The sequence below is a fragment of the Synchiropus splendidus genome, chromosome 7 (assembly GCF_027744825.2).
Source record: "Synchiropus splendidus isolate RoL2022-P1 chromosome 7, RoL_Sspl_1.0, whole genome shotgun sequence".
Taxonomy (NCBI): domain Eukaryota; kingdom Metazoa; phylum Chordata; class Actinopteri; order Syngnathiformes; family Callionymidae; genus Synchiropus; species Synchiropus splendidus.
Window position 1 is genome coordinate 25,701,166 of NC_071340.1, and position 15,050 is coordinate 25,716,215.

Genomic DNA, 15,050 nt, shown 5'->3' on the forward strand with positions numbered 1-15,050 from the left:
TACCAAGATACTCTCCACTTAAAAAAGGACATCAAATGTTGATATCGGCAACAAATAAAATATAATCAAATAACATATACTGCCATTGTGTAATGACACTATTTTTCCCTCAGTGAATAGTATTAAAGCAATAAAATTCAAGACGCTCTGTGTTGCAGGCTTCTGTCTTTCGGGCTTGACAGACCCTTCCAACACTGACAGAATCTAATGTGGGTCCGCAGGGAATTGGACCGCCCACCCTGATGCTGGGCGGGAGTTGATCTTTACAAACCGACTGAAGTCGGAAAAGTCCGACAGGCAGGAAAGGGTCCCATTAATGTCTTTTAGTTGACATCAATTATTCATAAAGATCAAGGAGGCAGAGATTTCAGGACCTCATTCCTAAAATACATATTTTATGACCTCGGTTGAAAGCCACAAAAGTGAGCAGCCGTATACTCTCACAGCGATGTATACGACTGGTATACAGCGAATACTGAGGTGGATCTGTCATCCATTATAGATACATATGCTCTCAAGTAAAGAGCTTAAATTCAAATGTATTGACCACTTTCTAATAGTAGTAGTCCAATACCGCATCACAACCAATGGCTTGGACCCATGACAGGCGCGGCCTGAAAGCTGAGGTCGCCTGGTTGCCATGTCAAGTATCTCTGCACACGTACAAGTCATTTTTAGGTGAATATGAAAGCTATTTCAGAAGTCTCTCAGCTGAGACTCTTCATATTCAGGAGATTAGCAAGAGGACTTACAAGGCGCACTTCAGGTGACCCCTAAAGCGCCCTTCAGTTCGGCTCCATCTACTTGACTTCATAACAAGAAACACGGCGTAATCCTCTTTTTCATGCCGTCTCCAGAGTCACTCTGTCACACCTGTAGTTTCACTGCAAGTCAGAGTGGAGCAGTACCTTTGGCGGTGATGGCCGGCTGCTCCCCCAGGAGCAGTTTTAACCTCTTGGCGTGGATTTTACCCTGGTAGTGTGACTGTGCCACGACCGCTGACGTGAAAGACATGTTGCACAGCGTGCAGCACTTGTTCTTGTCCACGTCGCCTTCGTCGCCGCCCTGCAAGCAAGGAGATATATTGAAGAGACACTGAGGAGTCAAAGACAGAGAGCCAAAATCCAGACATCGAACAATATCGACACATGCAATTCAAGTCACAGTACATGGAATTTTTAATGATTATTCATAAAAGTTTCAAAAAAAGTCACTTTTAACTAAATAAAGTTAACGTAGTTGATTTTGAGAGAGAAAAATGTTATTTTTATAAAATGTAGTTCAGTGTAAGTAGCTGAATAGACTGTTAACACAGGCTATTTCATAAAATTAACTAAATAAATAAATGTTCTCTCCAGATGACTCGTGCTATTTTATAAAATATTATCAAAATAGCATTGAGCCCCAGCAATCCAGAATCCCTGAATATGCTAGTTAGGCTGCTGAGGCAAAAATGACATTATATTCTATATTATATGTAACATAAATTCTATTGTATTATATATATTTCCATGACTCAAGCGTTCAAATAACCGGCCTAAGCTGTGAGGTCGCACCATGAAACACAGGCTCTGGTGTCGTGTCTCCAACACTTTGGGTGCGTTTATGTTTACAGTGTAAAACTGATTAAGTTTCAAGCTTCCGAATTCTCCAGGGTGACAGAGAAGCCCTTAATCCTATTACACAGCAAAACACTGAGCTTGTGAATAATGAAAACACAGTTCAGCTGTTGGTCAGAAGACAGCAGCCAAACGTTTGACTTAGATGATCGTAAAGTACAGCAGTACATTTTCAAAACGTATCTCCACACGGGTCCCACACCCTCAGAGTCAGTCCCGCATTTAGAAGACAGCTGCACATTAAACACATCAGTGCTCTCCTCCAAATTCAGACTGCGACACTCTGCGCTTCAAGTGTTTTGATCCTGGTGGGATTCAAATGGAGTCGACTCAGAATTAAGTGGTGGCAGAACGGCCATTAGCGCTGATGGTGGACCGCTCCCTGAGCCCCCATCTGGGCCTGAGCACCACACACCAGAAGCAAGAGACAGACACGTTGGTTTGGAGCGAGGAATAAGAGACAGAGCGGGACGCTGAGTCCCAGCAGGCGGGGTCGACAAAAGGCCGATACTCTATAAGAGGAGGGTGAGACAACAGAAACCAGGTGACCTCCGCAACTTCCCAGTCCCACCAGCTGCTCTTCTCCGCTGGATGTTGTGCTTTACAGCAGCATGAAGCTCTGTCCGTTTGCTCAGCCAAGTCGAGCGTCGCCATGTTCTTTCAGGTTCGTACACTGATCTGTACGTTGATCGAGAGAACCATATTCCTTTGCAATACAGACTTGTGAACTACGGTGGTAAACAATCTCTGGAGCTGCCTGCTTACGAACAGTCGGATTCAAATATCATTTTTTTCATGACCAAGAATAGCCTTATCTCTCCTATGATTATCCTACAAGATCCAGTGGTCTGAAGTAGTGATGCTAGATGAGGCATCATGAAACAGTGTTGCTGGGTTGAAACAGTGTCCTCATTTTCACAGGCCACTAGATGGTGCTCTTGGTTTCATTGAATTAGTAGTTCAAGTCCAAATATTTTCCAGCGGACAGCGCCATCTGCTTCATGAAACCTCAACCATCTTTAGTCTGAAGTGTGTATGGAATGAATTTGTCCCAATTCTAGGCTCAGAAAATGGCTTAGAGGGTTTAACCCTCTAAACCTTGTGCGTCCTGGTTCAGGTGAGCCATGTGTTTTGGATGGTTAGGTTTAAGGTGAGAGGCTGGGGAAAGGGTGATGGCAATGAGCGGTCCCCACAAAGAAGGTGTGGCAAACCTGTGTGTGTGTGTGTGTGTGTGTGTGTGTGTGAGCCCTCATAACTGAAGACTTGACTCCCTGATTTCCGGGATGAGGTTTTGAGTGACAGCACATCAGTTTCTTGGCACAATATTCAGGAAAATGGCAGGCTCCCGCCTCATAACTGACTCAGACAGAGTCAGAGAATCAGCCATGATTTGGGCGTCTAACACGTGGGTGACTCCACCTTCCACAGCAGCAGCTGAGGCTTGTCAACGCGCCATCACGGCTCATGTTGAATCACCAAGGAGAGACTTGAGTATGGCAGCGGCACCCACAGTTCCCTCCCTGCAGGAGCCTTCATGTCAGAGCGCGTGGGTGGCACACAACAATTAAAGTCTTTAAACACGCCGAGGGAAATGATCCGATTGACCCTTGTGTCTCCCACACACCAAGTGCCAGATCCCATTAGATTCTGATTCATCTGTCTGAGGACGTGACACTCGCCGTCAGTCAGCAGAAAGAAGTTCAAGATTCCAGAGTTTCACTATCATGGTGCGGCAAATAAAATGAGTATATATATATATATATATATATATATATATATATGTATGTATGTCACGCGGCCTGGTGCTAGAGGATACAGCACAGTATTGGAAACACAGTCTCACTCCCGTGGCGAAGCATATCGATGGTGGTCATGTGACTTTTCCTGTCCAGTTTTGAGACTGAAGTCTAACTTCTGTGTTGCACCTTCATGCACTACACATTCAACTGAATCAAGTATCTGTTTCAGTGGCGTTTCCCGAGCTTCTAGAGGAATAGTTGGGATAAGGCTGAACGGCAGGAGCTCATGGTGCCGAAAGTATGAGGCACCAGGACGCATGACTGTACTGTTACTGCATGGGAACGTTGACAATGATGAAGTACGCCGAGTGTGACGTCATCCAACAACATATTTTCCATGTGCAAGTTTCATCTTTCCATGGATAAAACTTTGGTCTTTAAACACTCACATAACATACAGCTCAGTTGATATGTTGATAACATGTTTACATACATACACAACTACTGTAATTTCCATACTATAAGCCGCTACTTTTTTCTCATGGTCCGAACCCTGTGGCTAATACATGGATTTTTACAGGCTAAAGAGCGTCCTGCAGCCAAAATACTGAGCATTATCACATCAAACCAATGAAATCCCAGGTATTTCATTGACCTTAAGGCAATGTTTTTGGCCACGTGTCTGCAGCTCCGCCCACAAAGCCCATCTCCTGGAGACCAGAAGCAGCAACTGGTGTTAGAACTGGACAAAACAGTTCATTTTGAGCGCTTCAATGTCAATGAAAGAAGTGAGGAGTTGATGTTTCCAGTTCAGAACGTTGCCCAGTTTGTTTCATGAGTCAGTCTCCATGCCAGAGCCTGTTCTCCAAACTAGTTTACAAGTGATCCTCATGCAGTTTTAAACCTTTCTACGTTGCAGACAGCACCACTGCACCCACGGCTTATAGACCTCTGCGGGTCATGGATGAACAAGATCCATTTTCCTTCTTAAATTTAGTGCGTGGGGCTAATGTTCCGGCGTATTTTACGGTACTTTATTCTGCAGTTGATTTCAAACTTCTCGTCACAGTCTGCTGCCATAAACAAGGATGCAACGTTCGATAAGACAGGAAACATTAAGTACTGTGTTACCTTTTCTGCCCACGTGCTGAAGCTATTTAGGGTGAGCTTGGCATGATCGCGTGAGTGTGTACGTGCAGGGCAGGAGGTGTGTTGGACGAGAGACACAACTCTTCCTCCCACAGTGTGAGAAGAGAAAACACATCCACAGTGTGAGTCACCCTGCCACACACGGCCTGCCCTTGGCCACGTCCTTCACTAACACATTCACACACACACACGGCACAAGCCAACATCTCATTTGGACCGCGTCACGCTCGTAACGCCCAGATCTATTCCACCACCAAAATACCAGGAGATGAGGCGTCTCCTCCAAATAGAACGCGCCTATCATTTCACGCTTAATTAAAACCGCATAAATGAGAATCTAATTGAGGCGGCTGCAGATCGACGATCGCAAGGTGATGAAGCGAGTCTGTAATCTGAAGACTTCGTATGGTCCGGATTAGTGCGGCGGACACCGTCAGCTGTGTTGAACAATTTGGAAGTTTGACAAAAAGCAGTGAGTCATCTGAAACACGTGTAATAGCATCACAGCACTGAGGAGTAATTGGAGTGTGGATGGAGGAGCCGAGGTGGGGAGGGAGGGAGCCAGTGTGTATTTTCAGGGGGAGGGGGTGTCTTTGATCCAGTCAAGTGAAGAATAATAATATAATCTTTTTGATTTGCAAGCAGTAAATTTCCTTTGCTGTCAGCGCTGTGCTGCATATTTTCCTCTTAGCTGAAGTGATTCAGCGTGTCCTCGCCAGATTGTGCTCCAGATGCGACGTTCTACTGCACCAGGTTTTGTTATAGACAGCGGCAACACTCGCGTTTTCCTCATGCACTCAGTCAACAAACATGGAGCCCGGACGCCGACGTATACTGACCAGTCTCACTGTGCAGGTCATGCATCGCTCGGCTCAGCACGCCCCGCGGGCACCTGAGCAGGAATGAGGACGACGGTATCCCTGCTAAAAAAGAACTTTCCGTAGACGTCGGTCTGCGCGTACAGGGGAGCTGACGCAGCGGACACAGAGTCAGGTGACCTTCACTCTTAGCAGCAGGCGGTACCCACTCAGTCTGTCCAGACAAAAGGAAAAGTGTGTCACAAGGCCACGGAGATGAATAATAAACCTGAACGTCTGCATATGCGCCGTAACACTGACACTGCACTTTCTCACTGCCAGAGTGTGGTGTGCACCGTCTGGAACCATGAAGTGGCATTAGTGGAAGGTGTGATTTAATAATCTCCAAAAACAAGCATAGAAACATGAGAGGCACTGAAGAGAACACATGCCTGCGCCACATTGTTTTGTTTTTTAAACCAATGTCATTGGCCTTAAATGTGTGATGTCTACAGTAGTTAATTCTCACTGAGTAGAATCACACAGCAGGTAACAGTAGAGTCACAGCTCCAACAAAACACACAAGTCACACGAAAGAGCGTTTAACTGGTTCCGTTGGCAACAACTATTTTGGTTGTCGACCAGCCACCGACTACCATACAATCATCATACGACATATGTAGGTAAAGGACACACCAACATGGCTGGTTTGGCTGTTATATACACAGGTTTTATAGGTCAATATAGATAAAAAAAAAATATGTAAAATTGTTAATGCTCAAAATGTGGTGTGTGTCCTTTGTGAAATGGTCCAGTATTAGTAGTAACGTTTTGGGTCGCAGTGGTCAGTGAGTTTCAGACACTAAATGATGACATCACAACTAGTCAACTAATGACACCTTGGCGACTAATTTGTTGATAGTCTATTTGATGAATAGTCGGCTATGTTGACGAGTCGCTGGAGCCCTAGTTAGCACCCGGCTCGTTTTCATACCGCTAGCGAAGAACACAAACCACTTTGCATATATCAGCCACTACAGACAAGGCAACACGTCCTGACTGCCATGGTGTGATCTGCTGACACTGGGAAGTGGAGTTTTGTGTCCTATTCTATACTGACAACAAATACAGCCTCGCGTGTTGGCGCATCAGTGTTTCAACTGAAGCACATGTCCCATATATCCAGGTGCCCTGGGCAGCGCGTCATGGGCAAGAAAGATGGAGGTTGGGGTGAAGCCATGGGATGGTGCTGATTTCAGTACAGGGCGTAAACGTTACTTCCCAGCGTCAGTATATTATGCCAGGACAGTGAATATGGCTTCATACAAGGGCTGTGATGATACATGTACTCGAACCAGATCATCGTATTGGTACAGGCCCTTCTGTCCTGTGGCACATGGACCAATGGAAGTACATGTGAAGTAAGCTAACAGCTACACAGTTAGCATGGCACTGACTTGCTGTTGTCAGTGGAAATTCATTTGGTTTTTTATTTTTTTATAATATCACACATCAGATTTACGCCATGTATAAGGTACACTTTGGATGTCATGTTTACAGATCTATTAAATGAGATACATATATGAACGTTGGCGTTGTGAACTTGTTCAAGGTGTTTACGGTTCAAGACGCGGGGAGGGACCCAAATGCAGTGATGAAAGTCACAGGAGGCAGGAGCGAGTCAAATACTACAGTTTCATCATTCACAAAAATAAAACAGAACAGAAAGCGTCACCGAACCGAGAGAATCAAACTAACTTAAATCTGTAACCAGCGAGACAAAAACACAATGAACAGAAATCGTAACACACGGAGCAAAACAGGAAACTCGAGGAAACAGAGGAAGGAACAGAACACTAACTCAGACACCAGGGTTTCAGAGAGAGTAGTCAAAAAATAAGCTTAAAAACAGAAACAAAGGAGTGGATCTGGCACATGTTGCTGGAGTCCAGGTGTTTTTACACACAGGTGATCAGAGGGTGATTGACTTCAGCCGTGTGCCACAGGAACAGGAAGGTGGGAGACACAAAACAGGGATCTAGGGACAAAATAAAAGCGGATCATGACACAAGGACCAATAAAGACCTCCATTTTAAAGAATTAGAGCTCTCTGTCTCATGGTCCAGGCTTCACTTAATTCATGTTCCAGATCAGCAAGTCAACTGTTCAAGACGCTCCTCTGATTAAAAAAAAACATGTCATGATTTTATTTTGGTCCCTTGGTCCTATTTTTGCTTCCTCCCTCCTTTCTTCCTGTTCCTGTGGCACACGGCTGGAGCCAATGAACCTCTGATCACCTGCGTATAAGAACACCTGGACTCCAGCAACGTGTGCCAGATTGTCTCCTCTTGTTCCCGTGGTAAATTGTCTCTCCTTGTTCATTGAACCTTGTTTGCTTATTTTGATCACTCTGTCTGAAACCCTGGTGCCTGAGTTAGTGGTCTTGTTTCTTCCTCTGTTTCCGTGTGTTGTTTTGTGATGGACTATCTCGGTTCATTGTGTTTTTGTCTCTCCGTTTCCAGATTTAAGTTTGTTTGTTTCTCCCGGATCAGTGACGCTTTCTGTTGGACTCTTATTCATGTTTATGGACTTCGGCTGGTTTTGGTGACCCCTTTGATTTTGGACATTCTGACTCGCTTTGTTTCTCCCGGTTCAGTGATGCTTTCTGTTGTGGTTTCATTGTTGTTAATGATGAAACTATTGTCTTTGACTCACTCCTGCCTCCTGTGACTTTCATCACTGCGCTTGGGTCTCACTCCATGTCTTGACCCATAACAAAACAAACTGACACAGTTTCAATAAGTAGAATCGTAAGTAAAATCTGAAACAATACACCAAATCTCTTTAATAATTGACTTGTTTCTCTTCCCTTTTCTTTGTTGAGAACCGAATTGATCACAGGAATCACAGGAAGGCGAAGCCACAAACCTAAACCGGTGAGTGAGGAGGCAGCATGTTTACACTCTCTGACTCGATGGAATCTCCAAAATCAATGAAGAATGATTTAGTGGCCAAAGTAGTTCAATAAAACGGAGAGCAGTGTCGAGCCAAGGTTTTTGCCTCCCGTCACACCACTACTACAGTCACCAAACCGTAATTCTGTTTCAGAATGAGCCATTCAATCTGCCTCTTATGCCTTTGTCATCAAATATAGGCCTCCTTTGAGTTATCCCTGCATTGTGTGGAGAGTGAGATGGGCTGTAGCCGCCCGCCACACATTAGTCGACCCTCACTCACATTATCTGACTGGAGCGCAGCAGAGAAACAGCTTATCGCCGCTGATCATAATTGTGAATCTCCACCATAAAGAAGCCTCCGCCGGGAGACGTTTCTGATCATCACCAACTCAGCGAAAAAAACACATCTGGGTTTATAGCCCGGTCAGCTTTTTTCCCAATGAAGCGTATTATTTATTTGCATGAAGGACGTATCTGCTGGTGGGATAATTAGATGACCAGAGCAAACATGCGGCGCTGGAAGCGTTCGCCAGCCAGCCCTCACTATCGCCGCATCAAAGCTCGTGGCTGCTTTTAAACATTCACAGTAGTAGAGTCCACACATTCACGATACACCCGGCTACAATTCTGAGAGATTTCTACAAACACACCATATAGATCTGAATGCCACAGGATTTCAAATCTGTAGAAACGGAAACCTAAAAATCCCCAAACACTAATGGAATCGATGGGTTAAACAGAGCGCCATTCTCAGAGTAAAAACGCCAGCGTGTGAGGTGAACAATTCACTCCAGCTCTCAGACGTTCTCTCTCCACATATTATCTAACTTCCCTGTAAGAGATTTCCTTTTTCTCCAACAGTCCATTAACCCAGGCTACGGACCTCTGGGCTCTGCTTCCTGCAAGGTGAGGCTCCAGTTCAATCACGGCCCTCTCCTCCCAATAATGGCCTGGCTCCCTCAGAGAGGCCATTCACATGCTTCCTGAAAACGCTTTGACGCAACAGCACTCCTGGAAAACGAATGGCAGAGGGGAAGCTACGCTGAAGTGGGCCGGAGTGGCTTCATCACCAGCTGGAGTTTTTATGGAGGCGGACTTTCTTTAATCATTCAGGATTCAACTCTACATGTCGGAGAACTTAAGAGGCGCCTGCAGTACACCTATATATAATCCACCATTCCGTAATGAACACCATTTTTTACTTGGCTCATCTGGCACCACAGCACAATAAGAGTTCCATGTCTCGCCGTCGAAATCGAGCAAAGTCATCCCCCGAGGTTTCTAGTTTTGATGACTGTCAAAACGATAACAAGGTTCTCTACTTTGGACTCTTTCTGCCTTTCGACACACCCCCATGTGATGATGTCACACCAGTGCCATGGATGATCATATATTTACGTGAGTTATTGATATTAGAGACCAAGGTGGTCACCACACAGCGGCCATCTTGCTAAGTGACTAGCATGACCAGTCGACAGTTAATTCTGTTTTCTATTCATCAGACAGTACAATATTTATTGGCCCTTCTCACTCTGTCCTGTTTGTATTTGCCTTATCTAGACAACCATCTGGGTCTAGTGCACGATGATGACGTCACTGTCATGTGATTGGCCAGGGAAGTAGCGTATCATGGCGGTAACAGGTAGGGACTGGGACTGGTCGGTTCAGCCATTTTGTTGCAGGACAAAAAAAACAAAACAAGTGAACAATGGCCCCTAAAACAGCAGTTCTCCCGGCTAATGAGGACCCAAGGAGCTTTATCATGTTGAGTCAATCCAGCAGGAGTTGAGAGGAGTCACCAGGAAACTCTTGGAGATCCTGTGGTGCAATGACCCTCAAACTATGTTGCGAAAAACTCGAGAAGCAGGACTATAGATCCATCAAAGACTACAACAGGATGGCCGTTGAACACAGTGGCAGTGGTTCACTGAAAATGGATGCCAGTTACTGGCACCGACCAGTCGGCCGAGGGCAGGAGACTGGCCGTACCACATCCATCATGGCCGTCAGTGCTGAAGGTAGAAAGTTTTCAAACATTGTCGCATGTTGACATATAGGTCTTTTATAGTAGTGACTGATGCTATTAGTGATGGTTATATGAGGCTTCATGAAACACTATGGAAGGGTAGATGAGGCTTCATGAAACAGTGTCCTAATTTTCAGGGTCAGCAGATGGCACTGTCCGCTGCCTAGTGTTTGGACTTGGACCTTCTTCTCTCTGCGTCATCGGGTGCTGGTACTGCTGCATAGTAACTTTTTTGGAGCTGATAAGAAACAACCATACATTATTCATTCGCTGTAGATACGTTTCTTCATTCTTATGCTTTCGTCTTCACATATGAATAAATATATTAGGCTCTATTCACGCTTCTGCACCAAGCTGCTTCTGTAAAATGACTTCATCCACAACAACACTCATGTGATTAACTGCAGCAGTGAAATGTTTTCACAGACTTGCTTCATTTGAAGTTGTCGAGCTCTTAAAACACTGAATGGGAAACTGCATTATAATGTCTCAGCCAGGAAGAAGGGTGAGGGCTCGCAGCGACACAGGCTTTCATGCACCAGATCAGGACCGGATACATCAGGAGGATGCAAGCACCCGAGAAGAGTGGGACCAGCCAACTGATGCTCACAACACGGAGACAAGAGAGCGGGAGCTGTTTCTCTTTTTCTCACAAGTCAAACTTGAAATGATAACAACTCACTAGGAAAGATATCACTGGTGAATCAGAGATACAAAGTTTTTCTCTTACTTGAAGGTCAGAAATGATATTCATCAATTGATATTTGGAAAGCATTTATTTTCAACACAGTTCATGAGGCAATTCAATCTTTATTTTTTGGGGGGTGGCTTTCTTTCAGTAACCAATAGTGTATTTTCACGTTTGGAGACACATTTTGGCCAGAAATCCAACGACCCCTAAAAAGTGAGTCAACTGTGTGTGTTTGCACGTGTGATCTGCTGGTTTAATGGAACATACAGTAAGCCTGCTCTTCTCTCTCTCTCGTTGGGATGAATCAGAACGGACCAGGACTCCTCTCGCAGCAGCAGCAGCACCTGACACTTAATTCTTTGTTACCAGCCGAATTGTAACGCACAAAAGTCTCTCAGGGCCTCAGCAGATGACTCATTTGTGGTGGTGAAAACTGTTTAAAAGTGATTTGTGGGACTGCGTTTCCACTCAGATCAGTTCCAACTGTATACAAGTCCTTCCTCCATGAATTGGATTCCAAATAAGAGAAAACAACGTGAGAATCTTTGAGATTATAGCCGTGTTACCAGGGAGGTTATGTAACAGCACCGGTCGTACATTCTACAACATATTTCACAACAATGCCAGTCCCTGGACCAAGTCCAACTGACGTCCCCTCCTCTTGCCTGTGAGCAGGTTATCGCAGCGACTAGCATGACCAGCAGCGCTTCACTTGTCAGATGTTATCAAGTCAAACAGGTCGAGACGCCGGGCCATGTCAGGCCGTACGCACTCTCCCAGTCTCTGGAGGCAACTGCTGTAGTGTGTATTTTTAGACCGGCCACCTTATAAGTGCAGCCTGGTCACATCACATCTGTGTAGTTTTAAGCCCGGTCCGTAAAGGCAGCGTGCCCTTTTGTGATGGGGCCGGGGTTGAGACTCGGGGTTGGATCCAAAATGATGCCTTTGGAGTTCAAGATCTATAAGCAGCAACACATCTTATGTTTAACTTACAAGCCGACTGGCACAAAGATATGTCTGCAGCCAGTACCGCTCCGTCGTTCAAAACTGACGCCCCTCTTTTCATCCCTCCCACTTTTATTACAAATGTTGAAATGTAATATTGTTAGCCCAAATCGACGCACAAGGCTCTAACGCCGCACAACGCACACCCACATAAACACCCCCGACAACTTGTGATCGACAGGTTGAGGGCGGGCTGATGCTGAAGCAAGAGGAAAACGACATAATTGTTGTTGACTATAATATGTCTGATTCGACAAAAAAAATCTGTTCTGAAGACTCTAATAATGAAAAATGGATTCAAGAAGGTGTTCTTTTCTCATGCGGTGAAAAAGAGGGAAAAGGGACTGCCATCGCACCAGAATCTTTGAATGTTTTTTTTTTTTTTACAGCTTGACCACTATTTGTCAGGAAACTTGGGGGAATGACTTTGCGCTCATTTAAATTGTGATCATGAGTCTTGAGCTCATGAGCTTTCGTATTTGCTGTAAAAAGTATCATTGCCTTTTGAGTTGAATCAGAAACCTTTTGTGTAGAATTTGGGATGGACATGAGGAAACAGGAATCATGAACAGTTTGTCCCATTAACTGATGCTCTCAAAAATATGAAGTTTGGTCAGCTTGCTGAGATTTTAGTGAGAACACGAAATTGGTACCATGTACCGTCATTTCCAGTCAATAGGCCGTTACTTTTGTCTTGTGACCTGAACCGTGCACCGCATACAATGACGCAGCTAATATACGGAGCATCGTGCTGCCAAAATATTGAGCATGGTTACCATCAAACCAATGAAATCACAGGCGTTTTATTGACCTTAAAGCGCTAAAAAGGCGCTGTTTTCGCCCACGTGTCCGTAGCTCCTCCAACAGAGCCGATCTCCTGGAGGAGCAGAGGCGAGAGGCAGCGGCTGAGATGGGCTGTGGTGTCAGAACCTGGCACAGATGTGAGGAGTTGATGATTCCAGTTCTGAACATTTGTTTCATGAGTCAGTCTCCAGGCTGGAGCCAGTTTTCCAAACTAGTTTACAAGTGCTCCTCATGCGTTTTTAAGCCTTTCTACGGTGCAGACAGCACCACTGCACCCGCGGCTTGTAGACCGCTGTGGCTCATGGATGAACAGCATCTGTTTTCCTTCTTACATTTAGTGGGTGGGGCTAATATTCTGGTGCGCTCAATAGTTTGAAAATTACAGTAATAAAAACACATTTGTGGGTCCTAAACAAACATATCCCAGCTTGCCTGTGGACGAGTTTCTTTTTTTCCCCTCTCCATCCATAGCCCTATTTCCATAACCTTCTGCCTCCACGTCTCTTCTGCCAGACTCAAATCAGAGCCCTCCACATGACTGACTGGCTCCAAATGAACCCGCCCTCTCTTGCAGGGCTGTTATGAGTCCCAGCTCGATGCAACACTATCGCGTGGGTTTGTACGTCCATTGTGCTTGAATGACTTTCAAGTGGGTGCTGTGATTCACTCCTACAGTTCAGGTTGAATCTAATTTCCGTAGGTGTGAGTGGTTGCCTTCCGCTAAATTGACAACCTGTCTCGGGCGCCCCCTGCCTCTCACCCAATCCAGTAGGGCTCTGCTCCACCTACCGCACCACCCCTGAGTATAAGCATGCTGAAACAAGCTGTTCAGATTCCCTTTTGTTCAGCTCATCCAACAGTCTGGTCCACGCTTCTCCTCAGAGACACTGTCCTCTGTTTCGTTGAACAGCTCCTATTTATATATGCATTTGTTTTCATCTTCCTATGGACCCCGAAGATTTGCTGTCTTCGAGAGTTGTGATACGTGCTCTCCAGTGTTGAGTGTGAAACCGAACTGATCTACATGATCCAAATACATAATAGATGAATGGAGCAGATGAAGGGACTGGAGATGGTAAACCTCCCCAAAGGGGAGCGGCAGCAGATGCAGAAGAAAAGAATGAATTTCCAAGGCCCCCACACAGGCGCCTCCTTCTCACCTGGTCCAGAAATGGTGCTGGGGTTGATTCTGTTTTAAATCGCTGGTGCTCAGACTCTTGCTCTACATTCCTTATTATGAGGGGCTGTGACTACCATGGTCATATTATGAGATTTATAACTAGCCTCATGGTGTTTACAGGTCTCCTGAGTCAGTCTTCATGTTAAGGAGATTATTACTCACAATGGAACGGAGAGTAAACAAAATACAGGAAAAACATTCTCTGGTCTAATTTGACTCGATTTCTGATGTGACCACTGGAAATGGCATGGAGACCATGAAAGCATGGCTCAGTAGTGGCACAAACAGTTCAGGTTCCTGCTGCTGCTGTGATGGCGAGAACTTTCCTTGCACTGTGGGACCTTTAGTACCAGTGAAGTGGTCCATCCCTCCAGTGATGCATCAGCAGAATCATATGGCACATAACAAAGCTCACATCTCAGACAGGTTTCATGAACACAAGAAAGACATTGATCAGCTGAGGGGTGTGGTGTGAGAGTCACATCGTGGTTGTGTGGTCTGTGTGAAGCAGACGCGTCTGTACGGAGCAAAATAACTGAGGCAGCTTGTGTCCATGCCACAAAGAACTGAAGCACTTCTGAACCCAGTGGGGTTCCAGCCCTGCACTGGCATGGCGAATAGTGTGGCTGGTGAAGGGTTGTATAAAGTTGTTTATATATATCTGCGTCAGCTCTGCTTCAGTTATAAAGGAATTCAAAATATTTTGGAGATTTGTTGTTCAGGTAAGACAAGACTGAAGCTGGGGTCATCCTCATTCGCTTCTCCGTTGCCGGGTCAGGGGGGCAGCAGCTTCAGAAGGCTGTGGCAAACGCCCTTCCCCCGGGCAGAACATCCAACTGGGGGATCCCGAGACACTCCCCAGCCAGTGAAGAGGTCTCATCCCTCCATATGGTCCTGGGTCGACCCCTTGGTCTCCCCCCCAGCTGGCCGTACCTGAAACTCCTCTAAAGGAAGACGTCCAGGCGGCGTCCTCATGGGATGCCCGAACCACCTCAACTGAGTCCTCAAGAAGCAGAGGCTCTACTCTGAGTCTCTCCTGAGTGACAGAACATCTCACCCTATCTCTATACCTGCCACCCGTCG

General features: G+C 45.6%; 1 protein-coding gene across 1 annotated transcript in view; it reads right to left on the minus strand.

The window, feature by feature from the left end:
• The window catches only part of zmat4a (zinc finger, matrin-type 4a), a 96,574-nt gene that overhangs the window by 44,133 nt on the left and 37,391 nt on the right, over positions 1-15,050 (minus strand). Inside the window, exon 4 of the mRNA XM_053870295.1 lies at positions 909-1,065. Coding sequence (XP_053726270.1) covers positions 909-1,065 — 157 coding nt within the window. The remainder of the gene's footprint in view (positions 1-908; positions 1,066-15,050) is intronic.